Below are 22509 nucleotides of genomic sequence, written 5' to 3'. Positions count from 1 at the left end.
TAAGTTAGAAGAATCAGAAAGTTTTGACTCTATAGATACATCTTCCTTTTGCAAATTCCCCAAAGTTTAATAAAAGAAGTTTGGCAAACACTGCTCTAGAGAGTCCCATAGGTTTTTAGTATTATCCAAATTTGCTTTGAATTCAAGGTGTGACAAGAGGGCTTGTGCACCAGGCAATTAAAAGTACCAAGTCAATCTGTTTACTTGAAAGCATGTAATAAGCACTAGTAAGCACCAGGTCACAAAAGGTCTTGTTCTCTGCCCCAAAGGAACCTGCTACAGTGAACTGTAAACCCATGTTTTATTACCTGGAATTATTTAAATATTTTAAATCATGAAGCAAGTTGCAGATTTCAAAGTTGGTTCAGAGCAGCAGTTATTCACATGTGGTCCCTAAACCCAGCAGCATCAGCATGAAGTTGTTAGAAGTTATTAGAAAAGTGAACTATTAGGTCTCACTCCAACTTACTGAATCAAAGCTGTGTATAGCTCCCAGCCATCAACAGTTTTAATGCTCCAGGTGATTCTGATGGTTCCTCAAGTTTAGAACCACTGGCCAAGTCCAGCAATCTCCTCAGCATTTCTTTGCCATTATATCACTGAACACTTCCAGGACTTTGCTTCCCTCCTAGTCCATTATTTCCCTCCACCCCCACATCCAATAATTCAGATTCACAAAAACAACCTACACAATAAACCTTTGAAAAGAACATAAAACTTTATTAAGAACATCTTATACTGTAATCAGATACAGCCAAAGAAAAGGGGTAAACAAACAGGGAGAGTTCATCTTCCCATGTGCTACTGCCACCTCAGAACAGACTCATGTGGATGGCTGGAATTATAGTTGGCAACAAATGCTCTGTATAAATAAACTCATCAAGTAACACAATGTTCCCTTTCTATACAGAGAAGAACTGGGTTTACACTTTAAAAAGCTTTGATATAGTGCAACAGCTATGAAACAAGACTACATCTTTAGGAGCTATTTCTTAATAGAATACAAAGCAGTTTAGTAACTTTATGTTATTTCATATTATGTAAATTTTTAGAATGGAAAATTCAGAAAGGACCTTCTATCTTTCCCTAAAATAAGTTAATTTGTACTTTTGAGGTTTTTTTTTTTTTTCTCTCTCTAAAGAGTTCTCAGAACCAGTTCAGTAACTATACTGCAAAAGATGAGTTGCTCATCTATAGTGACAACTGACAACCTAAGTTTGTTCTTTTAATTTTGCAAATCAAGATGACTGGGTCACCCCAGCTTTTGCTGATTCTGAAGGATTTCTTATAGAAAAACCCTGATTCGGAGTGCATGTGAAAGAGGTACCAAAAAAGTTGCATTTGGAATGGTTTTCCTTAAGGGAGGGTGGCTGTTGAGCACAACTGACTTTCTCAGACTCCAGGTTCTCCCCTATGGACTTTTACTTACTGTAGTGATGGAAGGAGCAGAGGGAGTGCCAGGGAATCTGTTCAGACTGCCACTCCAGCAACTCTCTGCACTGTTTGTGGAGAAAAGAGTGATGGTATCCATTCAAACCACAGTACCCCTACTGCAAGTATGGTGACATGCTTTTCTCTTGAGGGGCCAGGCCAAACTGCACTCAGATGCATGATTTGCCTCAGGTACACAGTGAAGAAAATGCTCATGATTTAGAATTTGGTATTACAGTATCCCACCTAACCCCATTTCTTGAAAAAATTTAGCCTTCTTTTTAGGAAGGAAGACTATTCACTGCTAAGGCTTACCATGTTAACTATCATAAGGCGGAAAACATGACTAAAGCAGACTATTGTATGTGTTCAGTTAGTGGACTCACCAACAACTGAGGTTTATGGAGGACTGGTCAAGGGGTGGGATTCAGGTTCTTGAGTACTATCACTTATCACAAATCTCATCAAGCTCTTTAAAAAAATAATGCATTTTTATCATAAATATTTAGAGCAGATACTGGCATCAAAATCAGTATCTAAGTTAGAAGTCTGTCTTAAATGGTGAAAATATTCCAACAAACTTCTAAAAGATTTCAAATCTTTCCAGGAGTACACAGTTTATAAATTAGTTTTAAATGGAAAAAATATATATTCTGAATGGATAAATCACCACTTTAGCAGATCATAAATAAGGTCAAGATATTGAAAATAAGTTAACATACAAGTTCTTGCTTTCACATTAACAACAACAAAAAATCTAACTTACTTGGTATACTTTCACAGCAGGTATAACCAGGTTTTGTAATTGTGCATTTGTTACCTCTCCCCCTTTGCTCTTTCCTTCTATTTCCTATACCTAGGGACAGAGGTACACAGCACAGGCAGATACCCCAATGTGCGGTTCTGGCTGCCGCACACCATTTCCTTGCTTAGAGTGATGTTATTACAAATGCTGGTCAGGATCTATGATTAGTAATTTATCAACCATATTACAGTTAAGTACATTCATGGTTAAGTGGATTAGGTTCCCAGGTGAGCTTTCAATAGTAATGTGCATAGGGAACCTAACTACTACTGTTTTTGTGAGAAAATGTGTCCTAACTACCAAAGTTGTCTAAAACACTTTGCAATGTAAGACATTTATGGATGGGACTATTTTATATGCATCTGTTTTAGAAATAGGTCAAATTGTAAAAATCACTGTTTCCAGAACTACAGTCTATCAAAACTAAATTTTGCCTTCTCTTTCACATGTGAACTAATTTTAACTATAATCTCTAATACTGAGAAACAAAGTGAAGCCATTTAGAATAGTGAGACATAATTGGCTTGTGGGATTTAAAAGATGTTTTATTGACTATCTACTTTGAATTTGCCTACAATGAGAAATGTCTAATGTAAAGCAATGGATGAGAAAAATGTTTATCCTAAGTCATTATTGAATACAAATCCACAGCTTAACAATATGATTTAAAAAGAAAGCTGGAGAGCATGCAAATGCTCTAACACACAGGGTTAGAAATAAAAGGTAAAAGTACATTTGTTTTGTATTTACATCTGTAAATATACAAATATAAAATTTACCAGATCTACCCTGTAGTGTAGCACTCTTAATTTCCAAATATACAGTCATTCAAAAACTTGAAGGGAACATTAAAAATGTCCCAGGCTACTTTACTGAACATTAATGAATATCGAGTTCTTGTATTATTAGAGCTAAAAATACTACTGTGTTTTAAGTTATACAGCTGAGGGAATAATAAAAGTATCATTTCATGTTTCTTTTAATCCCATAGATAGCTTTTTTTTAATCAAAGGGATCAATTGTGTTAAAAGGAGACTGATTTGACAAATAGAAATCAGTTCCAGAACCAAAGTTGTTCTCTTGGTAGAGTCTCAAAATTTATAGCATTTTCATATTAATCTATTCAAAAAATTCTAAACAGTATCATCAAAGGAGTCCCTATTTCACAATCTTTTTAGTCTATGATGGCAGTTGAAATGGAACTCCTACAATGCTATCTGAAAAGTTCTCTAGACTTCGATCTGACCCTACAAGTGGCATCCATGTTTAGTGTTAAATTACTGACCTCTAGAGAGTAAGGAATCAAAAGTAGGGAGAGGCACAGAACCGATATATGGGTTGGGGAGAAGGATGAAGATTAAGTTGGAACATTTAGTCCCTTCTATAATCAAGTCCTAACTATACCATAATAAAGTCTCAACCAACTCCTGATTAGTTCTTCCCCTTTAGGAATTAGATAGTATACAGTGATTAGATACTGAAAAAAGAAAATAATGAAAAACAATTGAAAATACATGAAGAAATAGAAACATGGACTTTCTCACAAGGCCCTGGATCAAAAAAATTTACAAAAAGATTGCTTGAAAATAATCACTATGTGAGCTTATTAATACACAGAGATCATCACTTTGTTTAAACTAAGTCATGTTAACTTACTAATAAAATAGTAAACAAATCAACATTTTAAACAGTTTTATAAATTACTTGTCGCTTCTTTTGTTAGTATCACTCTCTCAACAATATACAAAAATAACGCTACAGGACTATCCACCTAACCCATCTCCATGTCTTTCAAAGTCCTGGGCCCTGGAAAGAAACTGGTCATCAATCTTCGCTGTAGATGTCCCCCGCAAAGGGCAGGTGCATGTGGCTGCCAGTGACATTGGGCAATCGAGATAAGTCTGGCAGGCTCTGGATCCGGGACCTGAGTTCTTTGCGCACCAGGGAAACTCTGGCTAACTTGCGCTTGTATTCCTGTAACAGCAAATTATTTTTGTTAGTATTCAGGGACTCAAAGAGCTATCTAGCATATGCTCTGCATAAAATCTGATACTGTGCCAAATTTTAAAAAGACTACTCTTTGAGTTTTAGTATCCAAAGAGGGATACTACAATCTTTAACTGCTGTTTCACACATGTACAAAGAAAACTAACATTGATATGCTTAACATTAGCATATAAGATTCTCAGGTATTCTTGAGTTTGGACAAGAAAAATTACAGCTAGGCGTGGTGATGCACACCTGTAATCCCAGCAGCTCGGGAAGCTGAGGCAGGATTGCAAGTTCAAAGCCTGCCTCAGCAAAAACGGGGTACTAAAAAAAAAAAATTAAAAAAAAAAACGGGGTTTCTAAAAAAATAAAAATAAAAATAGGGCTGGGGATGTGGCTCAGTGGTTAAGCACCCCTGGGTTCAATCCCTGGTGCCAAAAAAAAAAGAAAAAGAAAAATGAAAAAATACATGTTCATTTTCACAAACACAAGCTGAAACTTAGCACTGTCTTCAACTGTGAACATTGGCAACAAACTAAAGTAGTTATTATCATACCAGTGAGTTTGTCTCTAATAGAAACCAATTGCTTCATATTACATTACAGCTACAGCTATCTTGAATTACTGTTTACATCTACCACTGAATGTTATTAATAAGAAAGCATATATTATTGGACAAATTTTATAAGTGTGATAGCTTTAATTCAATAACTTGTTTCCTTTATAATGATATGAATTTTATTGTATGCATTTATAAACGTTAACTTGAGAAGGTATTCTGGCTTCACCAGAATGGAAACTAAAGGCCCAAAAATAGGTAGCAGCCCACCTATCCCCTCCTTAATTTATACTCAAAGGAATTAAAATCAGCATAATACAGTGACACAGCCACATCAATGTTTATAGCAGCTAAATTCACAACAGCTAGACTATGGAACCAACCTAGGTGTCCCTCAATAGATGAATGAATCAAGAAAATGTGGTATATATACTCAATGGAATATTACTCAGATTTAAAGAAGAGTAAAATTATGTCATTTTCCAGTAAATGGTTGGAGAATATCATGCTAAGCAAAATAAGCCAGTCCCACAAAACCAAAGGCCAAACGTTTTCTGTAATATGTGGATGCACAATAAGGTGGGGGGCACTAGGGAAGAATAGTGTTACCTAAGATTAGGTAGAGGGAAGTGATGAGAAGGGAAAGAAGGGATGGAATAGGAAAGATAGTAGAATGAAACAGACATTATTACTTTATGTATATGTGACTACATTACCAATATGATTCTGCAACATGTACGCTCAGAAAAATTAATTATATCCCATCTATGTATGATATATGAAAGTGCATAAATGCATTCTATTGTCATGTATAACAAATTTTAAAAAATTAAATTTAAAAAATAGGTAAGTACAGGAAAGCCTACAAACAAAACAGCCCAAGGAAGCAGAAGTCTATTGGTCCAGTTATGTCCACATGTCCCTACATTTCCAATTTATCCTGAAGGTCAAGACGCAGTAAAAGTTAATTTAACATTAATCTATAATCTCAAGGTATGATTTTTTTTCCTCTTGCTTTCTCCCCCTAACCAGTGATATACCCTGAAATACCAGGTAGGTTTCAGTATGGTAGCTCAGAGTGACATACAAAAGATAAGCACCAGGGTCAGTTCTGGTTGCATACTTCTCAACAGAACCACCTGTTAACTACACGTCTGGTACATTTTTTGCTCACGGCAAGATGCTACAGTGCAGCCATCTCTCTGAATCACTTTAGTGAGCCTATATATTTTATATATGACTTCAAATATAAAAGCATCCAGGTAGGCTACTCTTCAAAGTCTATCTTAAAAAGTCAAGTACAGTGGCATGTGCCCAGTAGTTCCAGCTATTTGGGAAGCTGAGGTAAGAAGATCCCTTGAGGCCAGGATCCAAGACCAACCTGGGCAACACAGCAAGACCCTGTCTCAAGAGAAAACATATATATTTTAATTCTTTGATTCAAATGATATGTGGCAATTAAAAGTCTTCAGTCAGATGGCTACACTACAGAAAAATTAGTAAAAATAAACAAAAGCTTCCATTTATTCCAAGTCCATTATATACCTAGCATTAAAATCTGAACACATATCAGCATCCTTTCAATAATCCCATGAGAAATTATCCTTCATAAGCGTATGAAATAATCAACATATGAACAAAAGTTGTAGTCAAATGCTTTCTATCACTCTAACAAGCAAGATTTAAATACCTGCAGTAAACTTCTGGATATTAGCTTGAAGGACAAATGAAATTTTAAAAAAAAAATTTATATTTTTAGTTGTAGATGGACATAATACCTTTATTTATTTGTGTGTTGTTGAGGATTGATCCCAAGGCTTCACACATGCTAGGAAAGCATTCAACCACTGAGCTACCACTCCAGTCCCTCAGATGAAACCTAACAATTACCTGACTGTATTAATCAGGCAATAGTCCTGAAATTTTTAAACTGATTCAGTGGTGGTCTAAAAAAAGATTCAGAGAGTTCAGCCTCGTTTCTCTGGCAATGATTCTTACAATAATATATATGTATTACTTTGGTTCTGATGTACACTTTATAATACTCCTCTTAGACCAGAACCGTCACAAAACCATGCAGGTGTTGTTTTAGAACACAAGGTGGTGTCATGGCAATCTGACAAGTAACAGGTGCATGTTTAAGCAGTGAAGATACATTGTTGAACAAAACAGGTAAAGTCTCCTGACTTCATAAAATTAACATTTCAAGGGGAGGGGACATAAATATTATTTCAGATATAAACACAATGTCAAAATAAATAAAACTAAGGCCAGGCACAGTGGCACATGGCTAGAATTCCACTGACTCAAGAGGCTGAAGCAGGAGGATCCCAAGTTCAAGGCCAGCCTCAGCAACTTAGTGAGGCCCCAAGCAATTCAGTGAGACCCTGTCTCAAAATAAAAGGGGGGTGGGCTGAGGCTGTGGCTCAGTGGCAGAGCACTTGCCTAGCATGTGTGAGGCACTGTGTTTGATCCTTAGCACCACATTAAAATAAATAAAGGCATTCTGTCCATCTACTACAAAAATAATAATAATAAATAAAATAAATAAAAATAAAAGGGGGTGAGGGTGTGTGCTGGGGATGTAGCTCAGTGGTTAAGCATCACTACTTCAATACCTGGTACCATGAAGTATGTATTATTAAGTATATACTTCAACGAGTATGCGTGTGTGTGTGTGTCCCAGTGTAGCTGACATCTAGAACATGATACAGACTTTTTAGAACCCCAGAAGTCTTTGTCATACTACTTTTCCCAACTTTTTCTTTTTTTCAGTATTGGGGACTGAAAGTGTTTGTTAGGCAACTGCTCTACCACTGAGCTACATCCCTAGCCCTTTTGTTTTGAGACAGTGTCTAAGTTGCTGAGGGTGTCCTTGAACTTTCGATCCTCCTGTCTCAGTCTCCCAATTTGCTAAGATTATAGGCATGTGTCACTGTACCAAGATTACTTTTCCCAACTTTTAATCACTATTTTCCAAACTTAAGTTGGGTTAAGGGCCATCCTTGATAATGTCTGTATAAGTCACCTACACTCTTATTTAAGATTTTGTATCTAAGTCAACTCACTTTTCAAAAAAATTTTTTTTTCTTTTTTACCATCTATGCAATCACAGTTTGTCCATCTTGGTTTTGACCCATATATTAAACATTGGCGTTAAATGTTCTCAGGCAACACTATAGCATGGGAAACACTGCCAAACCCCATTCTTCTCAACTCAGACTGCTAACAAGTCACTCCACTTCTCCCTGCAATCTTCCTCAGTCAACAAGGCCTACATCTATCCTTCATTTACCAATTCACCCTATACTTGCCCATGTCATCACTACTACCCTAAAGCATGTAGTCTCTCACAATCCTCAAGTCAGTGTTTTCAGTTCCTGCTTCACACCAAGGCTCACCTCCATTGGTAAAAACCCAAGTCTCTTCATTCTTCAATTTTTTACCCACATATTATAATTCTGGTATACTTTTCCACTTTGTCTAAAAGTCCTTCCCCTGTCTCTGCAACCTTCACTTCAGGCTCCCAAATAAACTACCTCTGCATTGCCAAATGTTTGTCTGCTGTCCTTATCTTCTCAAAGGCAGGAGCCTTATTTATATTGACATCATACTTCAACATTAGTGAATTAGAAGGTGTGATATGCCTTGCTGGCATTGCAAGTGAGTCAGAGGTAGCTTGCAATCTGAACCATTAGAAAAACTTCTATACAGCTAATACTTAGTATATACCAAGTACACAAACCTTACATATTTTCTAAGACCTACATGAAGACTAAACACTGCCACAGAAACTTTTTCTACTCTAGCCTCAAACTATGATGTGCTATTACTTGATGTTTTTATTTCTGTTGTTTTTTTTAGCCCAAGTTATTTCTGAACTTAACTGCTACCATTTTCTAGTTTCATTTCATATCCATTAGAGGGAAATGTACTTTATATAAATCTGTTTCCTTCAGCATCCAGGAAAGAACTAAGGGTTAACAGCCCCTCCACCCACATCAATACTCCATCAAGTCAGGAGATCTGAATGAAGTACTGCCTCCTTTGGGTACTACCAAAGAAACTTGGGCAAGGACTACCTATAATCATCTTAGATGCACTTTTTTTTTTTCCCTTTAGTTGTAGATGGACATAATACCTTTATTTTATTTATTTATTTTCATGTGGTGCTGAGGATCAAACCCAGTGCCTTATACTCACGAGGCACGGGCTCTGCCACTGAGCCACAATCCCAGCCCTTAGATGCTTTCTTTATACAAATAGGGGTATATTTTACAGAGTTGAGACTTAAATAAATAAATCAATATGAAAGTTTTAAAATTATAAGGTGCTATATAATTGTGATGCTATATAATTCTGGGATGGCATCAACAGGTGTATACCCAGCTATGCTGCCATTTTCTTAAAGATGCTAATAATTTTGCTCTTCTCTTTCACATATAATTGTTTTAAAAGACATGGAGAATTTCAATTGCATCCACATGGGGATCTTTAGGACCCAATTAAAGGCTGTGACTAATTCCAAGCCACATGCTTACTGTATTTTAAACCCACTGCTGCAGGTCATTTGTTGCAGCACAAAGAGAAATGCACCAAATCAGAAAGTTGAATCCTGATTCTAGTGAGCTAGCTATGTGTATTTTATAGGAACCAAGTTAAATCACTGAGATTTCAGGAAACTGTGAAAACCAAGTTAGGTAAAGGTCAGAGTCTTTCCCTCTCTTCTCTTTCTCTCACTTTTTATTTTTAAAATCCACCCTATCCAACTATAACAACATGATTAGTCTGGGCAATACCCAGTGTAAAAAATATATATATATCTCCTAAACAGTTGACATCCTACCATGATCATCAAAGATTTTCCATCCCAAGGGTGGCGCACACATGTAATCCCAGGTACTTAGGAAGCTGAGAAAGGAGGATTGCAAATTCAAGGTCAGACTCAGCAACCTAGCAAAACATGGTCTCAAGAGGAGAAAGTAGGGGAAAAGCTAGGGAGGTAGTTCAGTGTTAGACTGCATTGGGGTTAAGTTCCCATTGCTGGGGCAGAGGACATGACTGGGGACCAGACACTTTTTGCACAACAGTATTTCTTAAAGATGGAGACAGTTATATATTTATCTCCACACAACACTTATTTCCACAGAATTCTGTAAGTTGCATCTATATAAACACCCAATCAATGTAATTTCTCCTGCAAATCTCAATAGATATCCTTACTTTTAAACCTAATCCCTCCAGTTCTGGCTACTTAAAATTTATTTCATCATTATTCTGTTTTTGATTTAACTAAATATTTGGAGAATTAAAATAAGTGGGTTCTTGGATTTAAAAAGAACAAATTGATGTTAAAGGTAAAACTAATCATCTTCCACTCCTAAAGATGGTAGGGAGACATAATTTTCAGAATGCATTATACATTATGGTAATCTTCACAATCTGGATTCCTTCTATCTGTTCTGTTGACCCCTTCATGGTTTTGTTCATATATTTCATCATGTCCTTTGCCTCTTAAAGAAGTTAACATAAAAGTCTTCCTTAAGCCACTGCCTTTGACGTAACTATTAAAAAGCTTTCTCATTTTTTTAAATCCACCAAACCTTACTTTCGTTTCATTTTGCTTGCCTTGGGATTGATTTTCCTTGCTGGGTTAGACAGGAAAAGTTATTTGGGGTATTGGTCAAGACAGACAGACAGACACACACACATACCACTTTTCAAAACAAGGCTAAGAGAGTTTCCAAGACTGTAAAGATTAGTCAATTCTGTTACCCATCCCTAGGGGACAGAGTGCAAAACACATGAAGATCTCAATGGTTTGCTCTTTAGGAAACATGGTCAAACTTTGTATCTAATCTTGGAATTCATTATTTTTAAAAATACAATATAGCAAATACATTCTCATTTCTTTTCATGTTACCCAGAACTTCCTGGATGGAATTTTCCTTTTCTTCCTGGATTGTGGGAAAATATTACCTCTTATTAGAAATTACTTGGTGCAAATGAATGTCATCTACAAAAATGTACTGCTTCCTTTACTTTATTTCAGGACTTACTATCATTCTTTCAACAATTCATATACTGCAAGATTTCATTAACCTTCCATATTGTTAACAAAAATGTTGAAAAAACATAATGTTGTATCAGGTTTTTCTGCAAGAAACTCAATGCCTCAATGGCTATTGACTGAGTTTTGAAAACCAATACACTATAGCTACTACATTCCCATGTACTTTCTAAATGCCAACCATTGTTCTACACTCTCCATTTAATCCTCATTGGTAGAGATTACACTAACCACGTGTTACAGATGCCAAAATTGAATCACAATAAACCATTGGTATCTTCATCCAAAGTCAATATTAAGAAAAAGGGCTCAAAACTATAGACAGGCTGGCTTCAGGATCCTCATACTTTATACTACCCTGCTTCTCATATTCTGGAATTATTTTGGGAATGGGTAGATCTGTCATTATAACATCCCTGGCATTAATAATGAAGAAGAGTTGTAATTGTCTCATGAATAACAGCATATGGGCCTTGAGATTTTTAAAAAATGAGTATACTAGCAACAACAAACAAGGGGAAAGATGAGGGCCTAGGACTAACCCAATCAGCAGTGGTGCACATTCCAGGAAAAATGAACCCACTGACAGGAGGGGTGGCTACTGGAAATGGGTTCCAGAGGCACTTCACCACTGAGTTACATTCCCAGGCTTTTTTATTTTTTAAAAAAGGATCTAAGTCGCTGAGACTGGCATTGAACTTGAGATCCTCCTGTCTCAGCCTCACCTGCTGCTAGGTTTACAGGGGTGCATACCACCATACCTTGCAACAATTACCATTTCTGACCTTGAGAGTAGTGGCAGAGGAGACGTGGATAAGCAAGGAGCTGACAGGCAGCATAAAAAGTTGGCTGTTTCTCTATTACCTAGGCAACTTTAAAATCAAGAGATGCAACTTTACAAAGTGGCATATAACATTTCCTCATTACTGAGACTTAAAGGAGGAAGCTGACTTGTTACCTTTAGGTCTCCCTGTCTTAATCTATATTGCAGAGTTACTAAAGAATCACGCTGGTCTCAGGGTTATGTCACCTAAGCTGATGTTTCTCAAACTGGATGTCCCATGGAACAGTGTTCCACATGGTCTTAAAAGCAGGCCAAAATTCAGAGATGGGGCTCGTGTTTGGGAGCAAAAATAAAAAACAGCTATCCTTGCTACTGTCCTGCCCAGATCCTCAATATGCTAATATCCAGAGTGAAGCTCCAAGAGTGGAACCTGGTTTGCAACATTACTCAAAATCACTGAAACGTTTTTGCTGCACACTATCACCATCTTCCAGAGCTAACAGTTACTAACATCAAATGGGAAAGGATGAACATCATTTTTTTCTCCTAGTCATTCAACCACTTCTTCATCACCACTAGCAATAGCAAACTAACTACTTTATTCCTAACTTTCAAAGAATAATTACATTAGATACAGAACTCAGGTTGGTGGGTTCTTTAAACCACTTTCAACGCTCTTCTTGCTTGCACGGCTTGCTGAGAAGTCTACTGTAATTCTTTTATTTGTTCCTCTTAGATATCTAAGTTGTTTGGCCCTTGGTTCTTATATTTTTTTTAAATTTTAGGTTTCTGTACTTTGAATATGACTTGCCTAAATGTAGTCTTAATAGGTTCTGAGTTTCCAGGATGAGTGGTTTGGTATCTATCATTAATTTTGGAAATTCTTTTTTATATATATATACTTTATTTATTCATCTTATGTGGTGCTGAGGATCGAACCCAGTGCCTCACCCATGTGAAGCAAGTGCTCTACCACTGGGCTACAACCCCAGCTCCTGGAGATTCTTAAGTCATTGATACTTCAAATGCTTCTGCTCCATTTTCTCCTTCTGGCATTTTAAGCACGTTTTTCACCTCTTTCTAAACTGACCCTCAATTCTTGTATGTTCTGTCGTGGACTTTGTATTTTCATATTATTTTTCCATTTTGCATTTCAGTTTGGCAAGTTTCCACTTATCTATGCTCAGCTTATCAACTGTTTTCCCTTAACAGGCCCTTTTCATCGGTTAGTGATTTGTTTCCAGTATTTGCCTTTTTTTTCTGAGCATTTCCACTTTTCTACTTACATAACTGTTTTCATGTCTGCTTTTTCCATCAGAACCTTTAACATTAAATCAATTATTTTAAATTCATGATCTCAGAATTCCAAAATTTTGCCACACAGATCTGGTTCTCATGCTCATTTTGTCCCTTCAGACTGTTTTTGCCTTTTAGTATGTCTTGTTAGCTTTTCTCGAAACTCAAACATGTACTATCGGGTAACAGGGAGGTGAACCAAGTCTACGGTGTCAGACTTTTGACAATCTGGCTAGGAGTGGAGCTGTTTAAGGTATGCTGTAGATGTAGATACTAAAGACTGAAATTCACTACTTTATTAAATAGTCCTTTCACATTGGTGTCAACTGGCAGAACAGTCTTGTCACTTGTAACAAATCCACTGAAACCAGTACATTCAATTCCTCTTTTCAGATAGCTTTTGAAGTATCTGAAGACAGATATTCACATAAATTTTAACTGGCCCTAACTCTGATCTTCCTAGATATCTCAACTTTCTCCAAGGTATTTTATTTGCATTTCCTTGGCCACCCTGGCCCTGCCTCAGAATTAACTGTGGCAAGATAACTTATTTTGTTAATGTAGAATCCAGGTTGAAAAATGACATCTAGTTGTGATTTAATCTGCTTCCAAAGCAAGAGAACTCTCCACATTCTAAACATTTAGTTTATTAGTGTAAGTTAACACTATACTAGCTGCATCACAATGCTAACACCTACATATCACCAGAGCTTTCTCTGATGAAGAGATGCTAAGCAGGGTCTTCACTATATTGACAGTTAACTTGGGAGAATCTAAATGTAGGAATTTATAATGAAAATATTCAGGCAGGGAACAGAGATGATGAGAAAATGCAGTGTTTGGCAGTGATTCTCGTTCAATTTACAATGGTTAAGGGCCAATGGTTGGACCTACCAAGAACATTAACCAATAAATACACCTTAGTGCTAGTTGTAGTGACACACACTTTTAGCCCCAGAAACTCAGGAGGTTGAGGCAGAAGAATCCCAGTCTCAGCAACTTAGCAAGACCCTATCTCAAATAAAAAGGCTGGGGATATTGCTCAGTGGTAGACAGACTAAGACCCAAGGTTCAATCCCTAGTACTGCTAGAATAATAACAATAATAATGCATTTTAATTGTAGGTAGTCAGTCAGTCATGGATGAGTTTCAGAGGCAGCCCTAATCAACTCAAAATGTAAGAAAATTTGTGCGCACGTGCACTTTCCAAAGCTGCTGACAACTCACTTCCATGTTCTCTTATTCTATAATCTGCCTTTCTGATGTTTCCCCAGTAATTATTTAAATTAAAAAAAAAAAAAACTCTACTTTAGGCAGTTAAGCCTGACAAGAATTCGAAGAAATGTTAGTCTGAATGACACAAGGCTCTCCTTAAATTTTTGATAAAACTGCTTAAGATATTCACATTTGGGTCTGGGGCTGTAGCTTAGTGGTAGAGTGCCTGCCTTGCACATATAAGGGCTGGGGATGTGGCTCAACCAGTAGCGTGCTCGCCTGGCGTGCGTGGGGCACTGGGTTCGATCCTCAGGACCACATAAAAATAAAGATGTTGTGTCCACCAAAAACTAAAAAATAAGTTAAAAAAAAAGATGTTCACATTTCAATTAACAAATTTGATGTAAGCAATAATATCAAAAGACCAGCCAAGATAGATATCCAAATAGGATACAAATTCGTGCATAGAAGATGGCTACAACTGATGCTTATTTTTTTAAAATGTATTTATAATGATTTATTACTTTATTTACTTCAGTAATCAAACCTAGGGTCTTGTGCATGCTAGGAAAGCTCCTCTACCATGGAGCCACATCCCCAACATGGTTTTTGTTTTCATAAGACTAAAGGAAATACATCAAAATATTATAAGGAACTTAGTATTTTTCAAATTTCTCTTGAATATACTAACAATTTTGTGCTTCAGTGTTCTCATTCATAAATAATTAATAAATCCTACCTCCTTTCCTATTTTATTGCAATATCAATAAAAATAGGAAAAGCACTTAGATCAGTGCCTTGGCACACAGTTAGTTTGAGTATTATTAAGATTAAATTGTAAAGAATTCTCTCCCCTACAGTAGCATTTAAGTGCAACAGCAGAGTTTCAGACTAGGTATACAGACACTGCTGATTTTTCACCCACATAGTGTACAGAGGGTCTTGTTTATGGAACATTACAGGAATCGTGTGAATCTTAATTCTAATAAGCTACTGGAAGCTTCAAGTGCAACTGCAATTCCTGATGAAAAGCAGCAGTTTTGATTTGTCAGTATGAGTACACATGCTCAAATGAAGGGAAAAGGAAATGATTAGTCAGAAAAAGGCAACAACGTTGGAGTACAGACCAAAGTAAATGTAGCAGTCTAGTTCCCTAGTACTAGACACCTTGATGCTGCACTCCTTCCTGGAGATGGCAAATTCTAAGTGGTCATCTGGCATATGTGAGACCAGCTGCTGGACAGGGGACACAATACTAGGCATGAAGAAAGCACATATAGTCATATCCATATTCTTTCCTCTTCCCAGTTTTCCTCTTGTCCTTGCTTCATCTTTCTATTTTCGGTTTTTGTTCCCTTGCCTCACCCCGTATTCTACTATTAAAGGGAACTCTTTTAACAATTTTCATCATTTACAAAAGTATTGTGATATTTTCAGCAGTTCTGAATTACCTCCAATGCATCTCTAACTTTCAAAGTTCACTTTACTACAGTATATGCCAATAATCCTAAACGGCTTTACTGATGTCAAATTCAAGCTTTCACTAGCAAACATGTCAAAATTAACCCAAGATGAATCCATAGGCAGCACTTCAATTTTATACAGCTGAGTCTACAGATTAATGTGAGTGCTGATACTTGTGTTGAGAAACAAGAACAGAAATCAAACATGCTGAGTGACAAATATTTGGTCCACCCAGATGATCACTGGATTTCAGCTAATTGACTCTGACATTCTAAAGGAAAATAAGATTTTATGCTTCAGAGCTGGGACTCATCATCAAAAATTCAGTTATCCAGATGCAAAGAGAATTTCACAGATTCAAATTTCATGGGATCTTTAACACCTCATAAAAAATGAAATGACAATTGTCACACATCTTTTGACAGATTTAAAGATTACAATAACAATTAAAATCAGCATCAAAATCTCCAGTTCAATCCATTAAAAACAAAGCCTTTTGATTCTCAGTTTCTCCTGACTACTACATCTTATTATTATTTAGCTCAAAGGGCACATTATTTTAAAACTGCATTGTCTATATTTTATGACTTACCTATGATATTCCTAATTTTATACCTTCAATACTTGGGACATATAACACCAGTAACTATAGTAAGGAATTCTGTAATTAAAAGAACTCTCTGGGGAGTGGAGGTTATGGCTCAGTGGTAGAGCACTCTCCTAGCACATGTGAGGCACTGGGTATGATCCTCAATGCAATAAATAAATGAGTAAAGGTATTATGACCATCTATAAAAAAAAATAAAAATCTCGGGGGAGGAAAAAAATTAGCTCTCACAGTATTTCACTGATTTTGATATATTAAAATTTATAGAATTTATTTATATACATTTTTGAGACAGCAGTATTTACTCAGGTATGAGAATCACCTTACTATATTAAGTTCAAATTTCATCAGCATTTCTCAAGAGTTTTTTCCCTTAAGTTTGCTCTTTTATGTTTCCAAAACTGCTTGGTTAGTTTGTCTACAAGACTACATGGTCTATCCCAACAACTAGTTTTCCATATACAAATGACTCCCACTGTTTTTTGCCCTTAACAACCTGGAGGGAACATTATCCCTTCTGTTCCAGGTCCAATACAGTTTCCTCACCACTGCTAGTTGACTAGAAAAGGATTGCACAAGGTTAACTCTTCTGAATATTTACACTACAGTGTCCTCAGTGACTCCGCTCTTCTGACCTCCTGGTTCCAGGTACCTCACTTGTGGCATGAAGAATCTTTATGAATGCTCTCATCTTTACAACAGTACACGCAAAGATGTGAATTTTTCCTTCAATTCAATCCTATCAGTATTCCATCTTCTAGGATACTGCCTCCTCTGGGGTGCCCATAGCATTCCTTCTCTTTCTTATAGCAGAGACACTATACATTTCATATACTGTAAACTTAATATCATTTCCTATATATCTAATTCTTTATCTATACTTATGTTAAATAAGGATGACGATCTTCATCAATGATTTGAATAGAATTTATAACAATGGAAATGTTCTTCTGTATCTGCACTACCCAAACTAGTAGTCAAAAGCCATAAGTAGCTATTGAGTATCACCTAAAATGTGGCTGCTTCTACTGAGAAACTGAATTTTATATCATATTTAATATTTTTTAAAAAATTTTTAGTTATTGATGGACCTTTATTTTATTTATATGTGGTGTTGAGAATTAAACCTAGTGCCTCATGTGTGCTAGGCAAGCGCTCCATCACTGAGCTACAACTCAGCCCCATATTTAATATTAATTAACTTAAATAGATTGTGGCTAGTGGCTGGCTACCTTTTGCGCACCACAGCCCTATAACTCTATTAAATTCTTTATATTTCACCACTCCTATCCCTCCATTTCATCTGACTCTCTTTAATTTTATTTCTCTTCATTACACCTATCTTTACATTTTATACAATAGATATGTAACATAATGCACAAGATATATTTACATACATCTTTACTATTTACTTAATACAATAAAGAATATCCTAGGTCTTATGTTTATTATATTCTTACATTTTATTTTCTATTTGTTATAGGAGAAAAAAAGCTGCTACTCAGTCTAATATCTTAGAATATCTGTTTTTGTTTACAAAAGACAGTGAACATCTGAATCAGAAAAGGAAGTTAAGGTGAACACCATACTTTAATTGAATCCAGACCTGCTGCCCTAATCAATTACACTCTTAAACACTGGGGGAGAAGAATAGAAAACACTTTACCAACTGGACATATTAAACAACTACTTCCAAGAAATTACAACTATCACCAAATTGATTAACAGCAAACACTATACCTAATTTTGAAAAGAGGTAGATTCCACAATCAGCAGACAAGCAGGCTTGACTCAGAAAAGGCAGTCTCTCAGAAAATGATTGAACGTGTTTAAAGGTACTCAGAAACCTAGTTGCAACCACTGAGATACTAAGACAGTAAACAGTAAAATAAATAATTTCTCTTTGAGGCAAAAAGAAAAATATTACAGATATCTGACATTGAGAGAATTCCAGCTGTGTGCAGGTAGTCCCAGCTACTCATAAAGCAGAGGAAGGAGGATCACTTCAACAATTTTATTGATTAAATGATAAATATATACTAGCTAAAAAAAAATTTTAAACTCCCAAGGGTTTTTGTTTGTAGCTAGAACTTCTGAGATACTTACTCTATATGGGAACAAATTTAAGCACCTAACTTGTTCAAATTCTATAATAACCACTTAAAGTAGATATGATTTTATGATTTTTATCCCTACTTTACAGACAAGGTAACTGATGTACAAAAAGATCAAATGCTTTGCCCAATGCCACAGGGTTAGTAAGCAGAGAAACAGAATTACAATGGACAACCCTATTCCAGAGTCCCCACTCTTCATCACAAAGCTGAACTGTTGAAGGCTTCTCCAAGTGTTTACTGATTTAAGAAAGTCGAAAGTCAACCAAGGCAACTTTCAAACCACAGGCCCTTGTTCCTGGCCTTATCTCTTCATCATGTAAAATATGATTTTCATTTTTATAAGTTAGAATATATCCACAAGAAATCTGTAGAAGAAACAAAGTGAGAGCACCAAAAAAAAAAAAAAAATGATAGATGTCAAGTTTAAAAAAAAAAAAATTGGGGGCTGGAGCTCAGTGGTAGATTGTTCGCCTAGCACATATAAGGTACTGGGTTTGAGCCTTGGCACCACATAAAAATAAAATAAAGATATTGTGCCCACCTGTAATAAATAAATATTTAAAAATGTACAGGCTGAAATACTGGTTCAACATGTTTTTTTAAAAGATACATATTTGGGCTGGGGATGTGGCTCAAGCGGTAGAGCGCGCTCGCCTGGCATGCGTGCAGCCCGGGTTCGATCCTCAGCACCACATACAAAGATGTTGTGTCCGTCAAAAACTAAAAAATAATAAATAAAAGTCTCTCTTTAAAAAAAAAAAGATACATATTTTAAAAGTTAATCACATAAGATGCTAATTAGAAATTCTAAGTTAACAATGGCAGATGCTTAAAAAGGTTTAGATAGTTCCAAAAGTTACAAGCAAAAAATGTCAATGTTACACTGATACAAAAATCTCACGCCTAAAAGTAAAAAGTTGTTTCTGTGCAGAAAAAACAAATGCCATAAACCATCACAGTATAAAATTTATTTTCTGAAACTTATCTGAATATTCTTTAAAGAATAAAAATGTAAAGATTCACTATATATTTGACTATGATTGATTTACTTGGCTTACTGAAATTATCCTTAAACCTTTTCTCAGAGGATACTGCTTCTATCAAATATATTTCTGAATATTCTTTAATTCTTAAACTGAGCTCACTAGTAGGAAATCAAAAGCATAAGAAACACTCCAACAAAGAAGCATACAATGATGTTTACAGAAAATAGATAGTAGCTACTTAAATAGTATTTTACACTTACATTAAAAAAGTCTGAACACTTCAGTGGACTTTGCCAAGCCCTGAAGGCACAAATATTTTACAATCATTACAAACATTAATTATACTTGCTGACTGTTCTCCACCTTAACTTTTTTTTTTTTTTTGGGGGGGGGGGGTACTGGGACTAAACCCAATGGTGCTTTACTACTGAGCTAGATTCCTAGACCTTTTTAAGATGGGGTCTCAAAAGTTGCTGAGGCTGTCTTTGAACTTGAAGTCCTTCTGTCCTTCCCGAATCGATGGAATTACATGCATGAGTCACTTTGCCCAGCTCTCTGAATCATTTTTAAAAGGAAATCTTTGAAAGGCATGGTGGTGCATGCCTGTAATCCTGTAAGAGAAGGTTCAGGAAGGAAGATCATAAGTGTCAGCAATTTAGTGAGCCTCTTTCTTAAAAAAAAAAAAAAAAAAAAGGCAATCTGGACCCTCTGTGGCTCCCAGAACCATGGGAAAGAGCCAGTGACTATGACTGAAGAGGCATTTGACAGTTTTGGCTGGTGTACTGGCAAGAATAAAAGCATGGTTCCAGTCAGGTGTGGGCAGTTTCCATAAACTTACCAAACACTGGCACTAAGATTTCCTGACTCTTGATTCCTTTTCTACTAGTCCTGAGTAGATACTGTGAACTAGGTTAAGTAAATGTGAAAATAAATCACTTTCTTCAACCGAGTCCTACAAAAATCTGACAAAATAATCTCTATTCCTAAACCTACTAACAATATTAGACAAGCAGAGACTTCATGCTATAAGGAAAAATAAATAGAACAAAAATAGCATTAATAATGACAAATAAAATATTGAGGAAGTAAACGATAGTGGGGAAAAATAAAAAATTAGAAATGTGGGTAAAAACTTCAAACCATTCAATACACATAACAGGAATTTAATGAAAAATTATAAAAACAATTAAGTGGCAAAAATTAAAAGCAACTTAGATCTAATGGAAGGGCACATCAAATATCAAGCAAAATTAATGAAAAACCAATACCCTGGATATGTGCTAGTCAAAGTTTTAAATACATAGGATAAAGAAAAAATTATAATATTTAAATAAAAGAAAATTCACATAAATGTAATAATTTATGTAAGCAATATGTAAGAGTTTCTATTTCCACATCCACTTGTCATTATGGAGGATGTCACTTTGTTTTCTTAATTAAGAGCCGACTCAAGCACAAAAACCATTTACCTCTTTATTGCTTTAAATTTCATTTGTTTCTTCCCCCTAGGAATTTATTTTCAAACTACCAGAGATAAGCAAAAACTTAACTAGAAAGTTATTTATAGTAGTGTTTTTCCTTTTTTTTGGGGGGGGGGGGCGGGGGCAGGGGTGTGAAAGGTAGCTGGAGTTGAACTCAGGGACACTGAAACACGGAGCCACAGCCCCAGCTCTATTTTGTGTTTCATTTAGAGAAGGGACTCACTAAATTACTTAGTGCCTTGCTTTTGCTGAGGCTGGCTTTGAACTCACCATCCTCCTGCCTCAGCCTCCTAAGCCACTTGGATTACACGTGTGAGCCACGATGCCCAGCCCAGAGCAGTGTTTTTCAATAGCAAGAAACTGGAAGTAATATAAATGTCAAAATGTGATTTAAAGTAATGTTTTCAACAGCAAGAAAGAGGAAGAAAAACAAATGTTATGTTAAATAACAGGTAGAAATACTATTTCTGTAAAACAGAATATAACTTGGGCATTAAAATGAAACCAATATTAGGGCTGGGGTGTAGCTCAGTGGTACAGTGCTTGCCTAGCATTCACAAAGTAATCCTCAGCATTACCAAAAACAAAAACAAACAAACAAACAACAACAACAAAAAAAAAACCCAGACTGATAACTGTGTGAAAATATTCAGAGTAAATATGCAAAAAAAAAACCCTGCAAAATAGTCATGTATATTATAATTCTATTCCTCTAAATGTTGTCAAAGATTGAGGTAGTATATGCATCCTTACCAAAGGGTAAACTTTGATAAACACATATTACTCTTCTAATTAAAAAAACTACAGCACTTCACTACTATTGCCTTCTATGGTTCAGGGCTTTACTGCCTGGCATATAAAGGTATTATTAAACATTTCCATTCTATGAAAGTGAGCAGGCACAGAGGGCAATTACAGCTTAAATTCCACTCTCTTATATACTACAATGTGAAAGAAAGAACACCGGCTTAAGGATTCAGATTTCATTTACAGCTCCAGTTCTTCCAGTGAGTGGCACTGTTTGTACAAATTCAGCACTTAAATATTGTTGAGTACTGTTCACTTATTGTTCATTTCTGTATAATGTTAATGTGTTACTCTCTTTTTGAAGGGGAAAATGGGGATAAAATAGTAACAAATTTTAGCATTTCAAAATATCTATTTACTCCTTTCAAAATGCTCACCTAACACTCTAGATACTGCCTTGAACACACAGCACACTTTTTTTTTTTTTTCCTAAAAGTACAGTAGTTCCTTTATTCACAGCTAAATTTGTGCTTTCTGTGGTTTAGTTACCTTAGGTCACTCTGTTCCAACAATAGTACTATCACACAGTGAGGAATTAAGATTTTTATTTATTAATTTTTTGTGGTGCTGGGGATTGAACCCAACCAAGGCTTTGTGCATGAAAGCAAGCACTCTACCAACTGAGCTATCCCCAGCTCAGGAATTAAGATATTTTGAGAGGGAAAGAAACCAATTCACATAACACTTATTACTATATATTGTTATAACCATTGTTTTATTGTTATTGTTAATCCACTACTGTGCCTAATTTGTAAGCTAAACTTTATTGTAGCTATGTATGTTTAGAGGGAAAAAAAAGTATTTACAGAGGTTGGTACTATTAGCAAAATCAGACATATCTTGGGTAATATCAGCTACAGGTAAGGGGGAGACTACCGAACTGAACTATACTAACTGA

General features: G+C 35.9%; 1 protein-coding gene across 1 annotated transcript in view; it reads right to left on the bottom strand.

Annotated features, from left to right (window-relative positions):
* Nucleotides 1–695: 695 nt before the first annotated feature.
* Rprd1a (regulation of nuclear pre-mRNA domain containing 1A) overlaps nt 696–22509 on the bottom strand; it is a 56917-nt gene continuing 35103 nt past the window's right edge. Inside the window, exon 7 of the mRNA XM_076836939.2 lies at nt 696–4210. Within this exon, the coding sequence (XP_076693054.1) occupies nt 4061–4210 (150 nt within the window). The 3' untranslated portion in view covers nt 696–4060. The remainder of the gene's footprint in view (nt 4211–22509) is intronic.

The sequence above is a fragment of the Callospermophilus lateralis genome, chromosome 17 (assembly GCF_048772815.1).
Source record: "Callospermophilus lateralis isolate mCalLat2 chromosome 17, mCalLat2.hap1, whole genome shotgun sequence".
In the NCBI taxonomy this organism is placed as follows: Eukaryota; Metazoa; Chordata; class Mammalia; order Rodentia; family Sciuridae; genus Callospermophilus; species Callospermophilus lateralis.
This window is presented reverse-complemented; position numbering and strand designations above follow the sequence as displayed.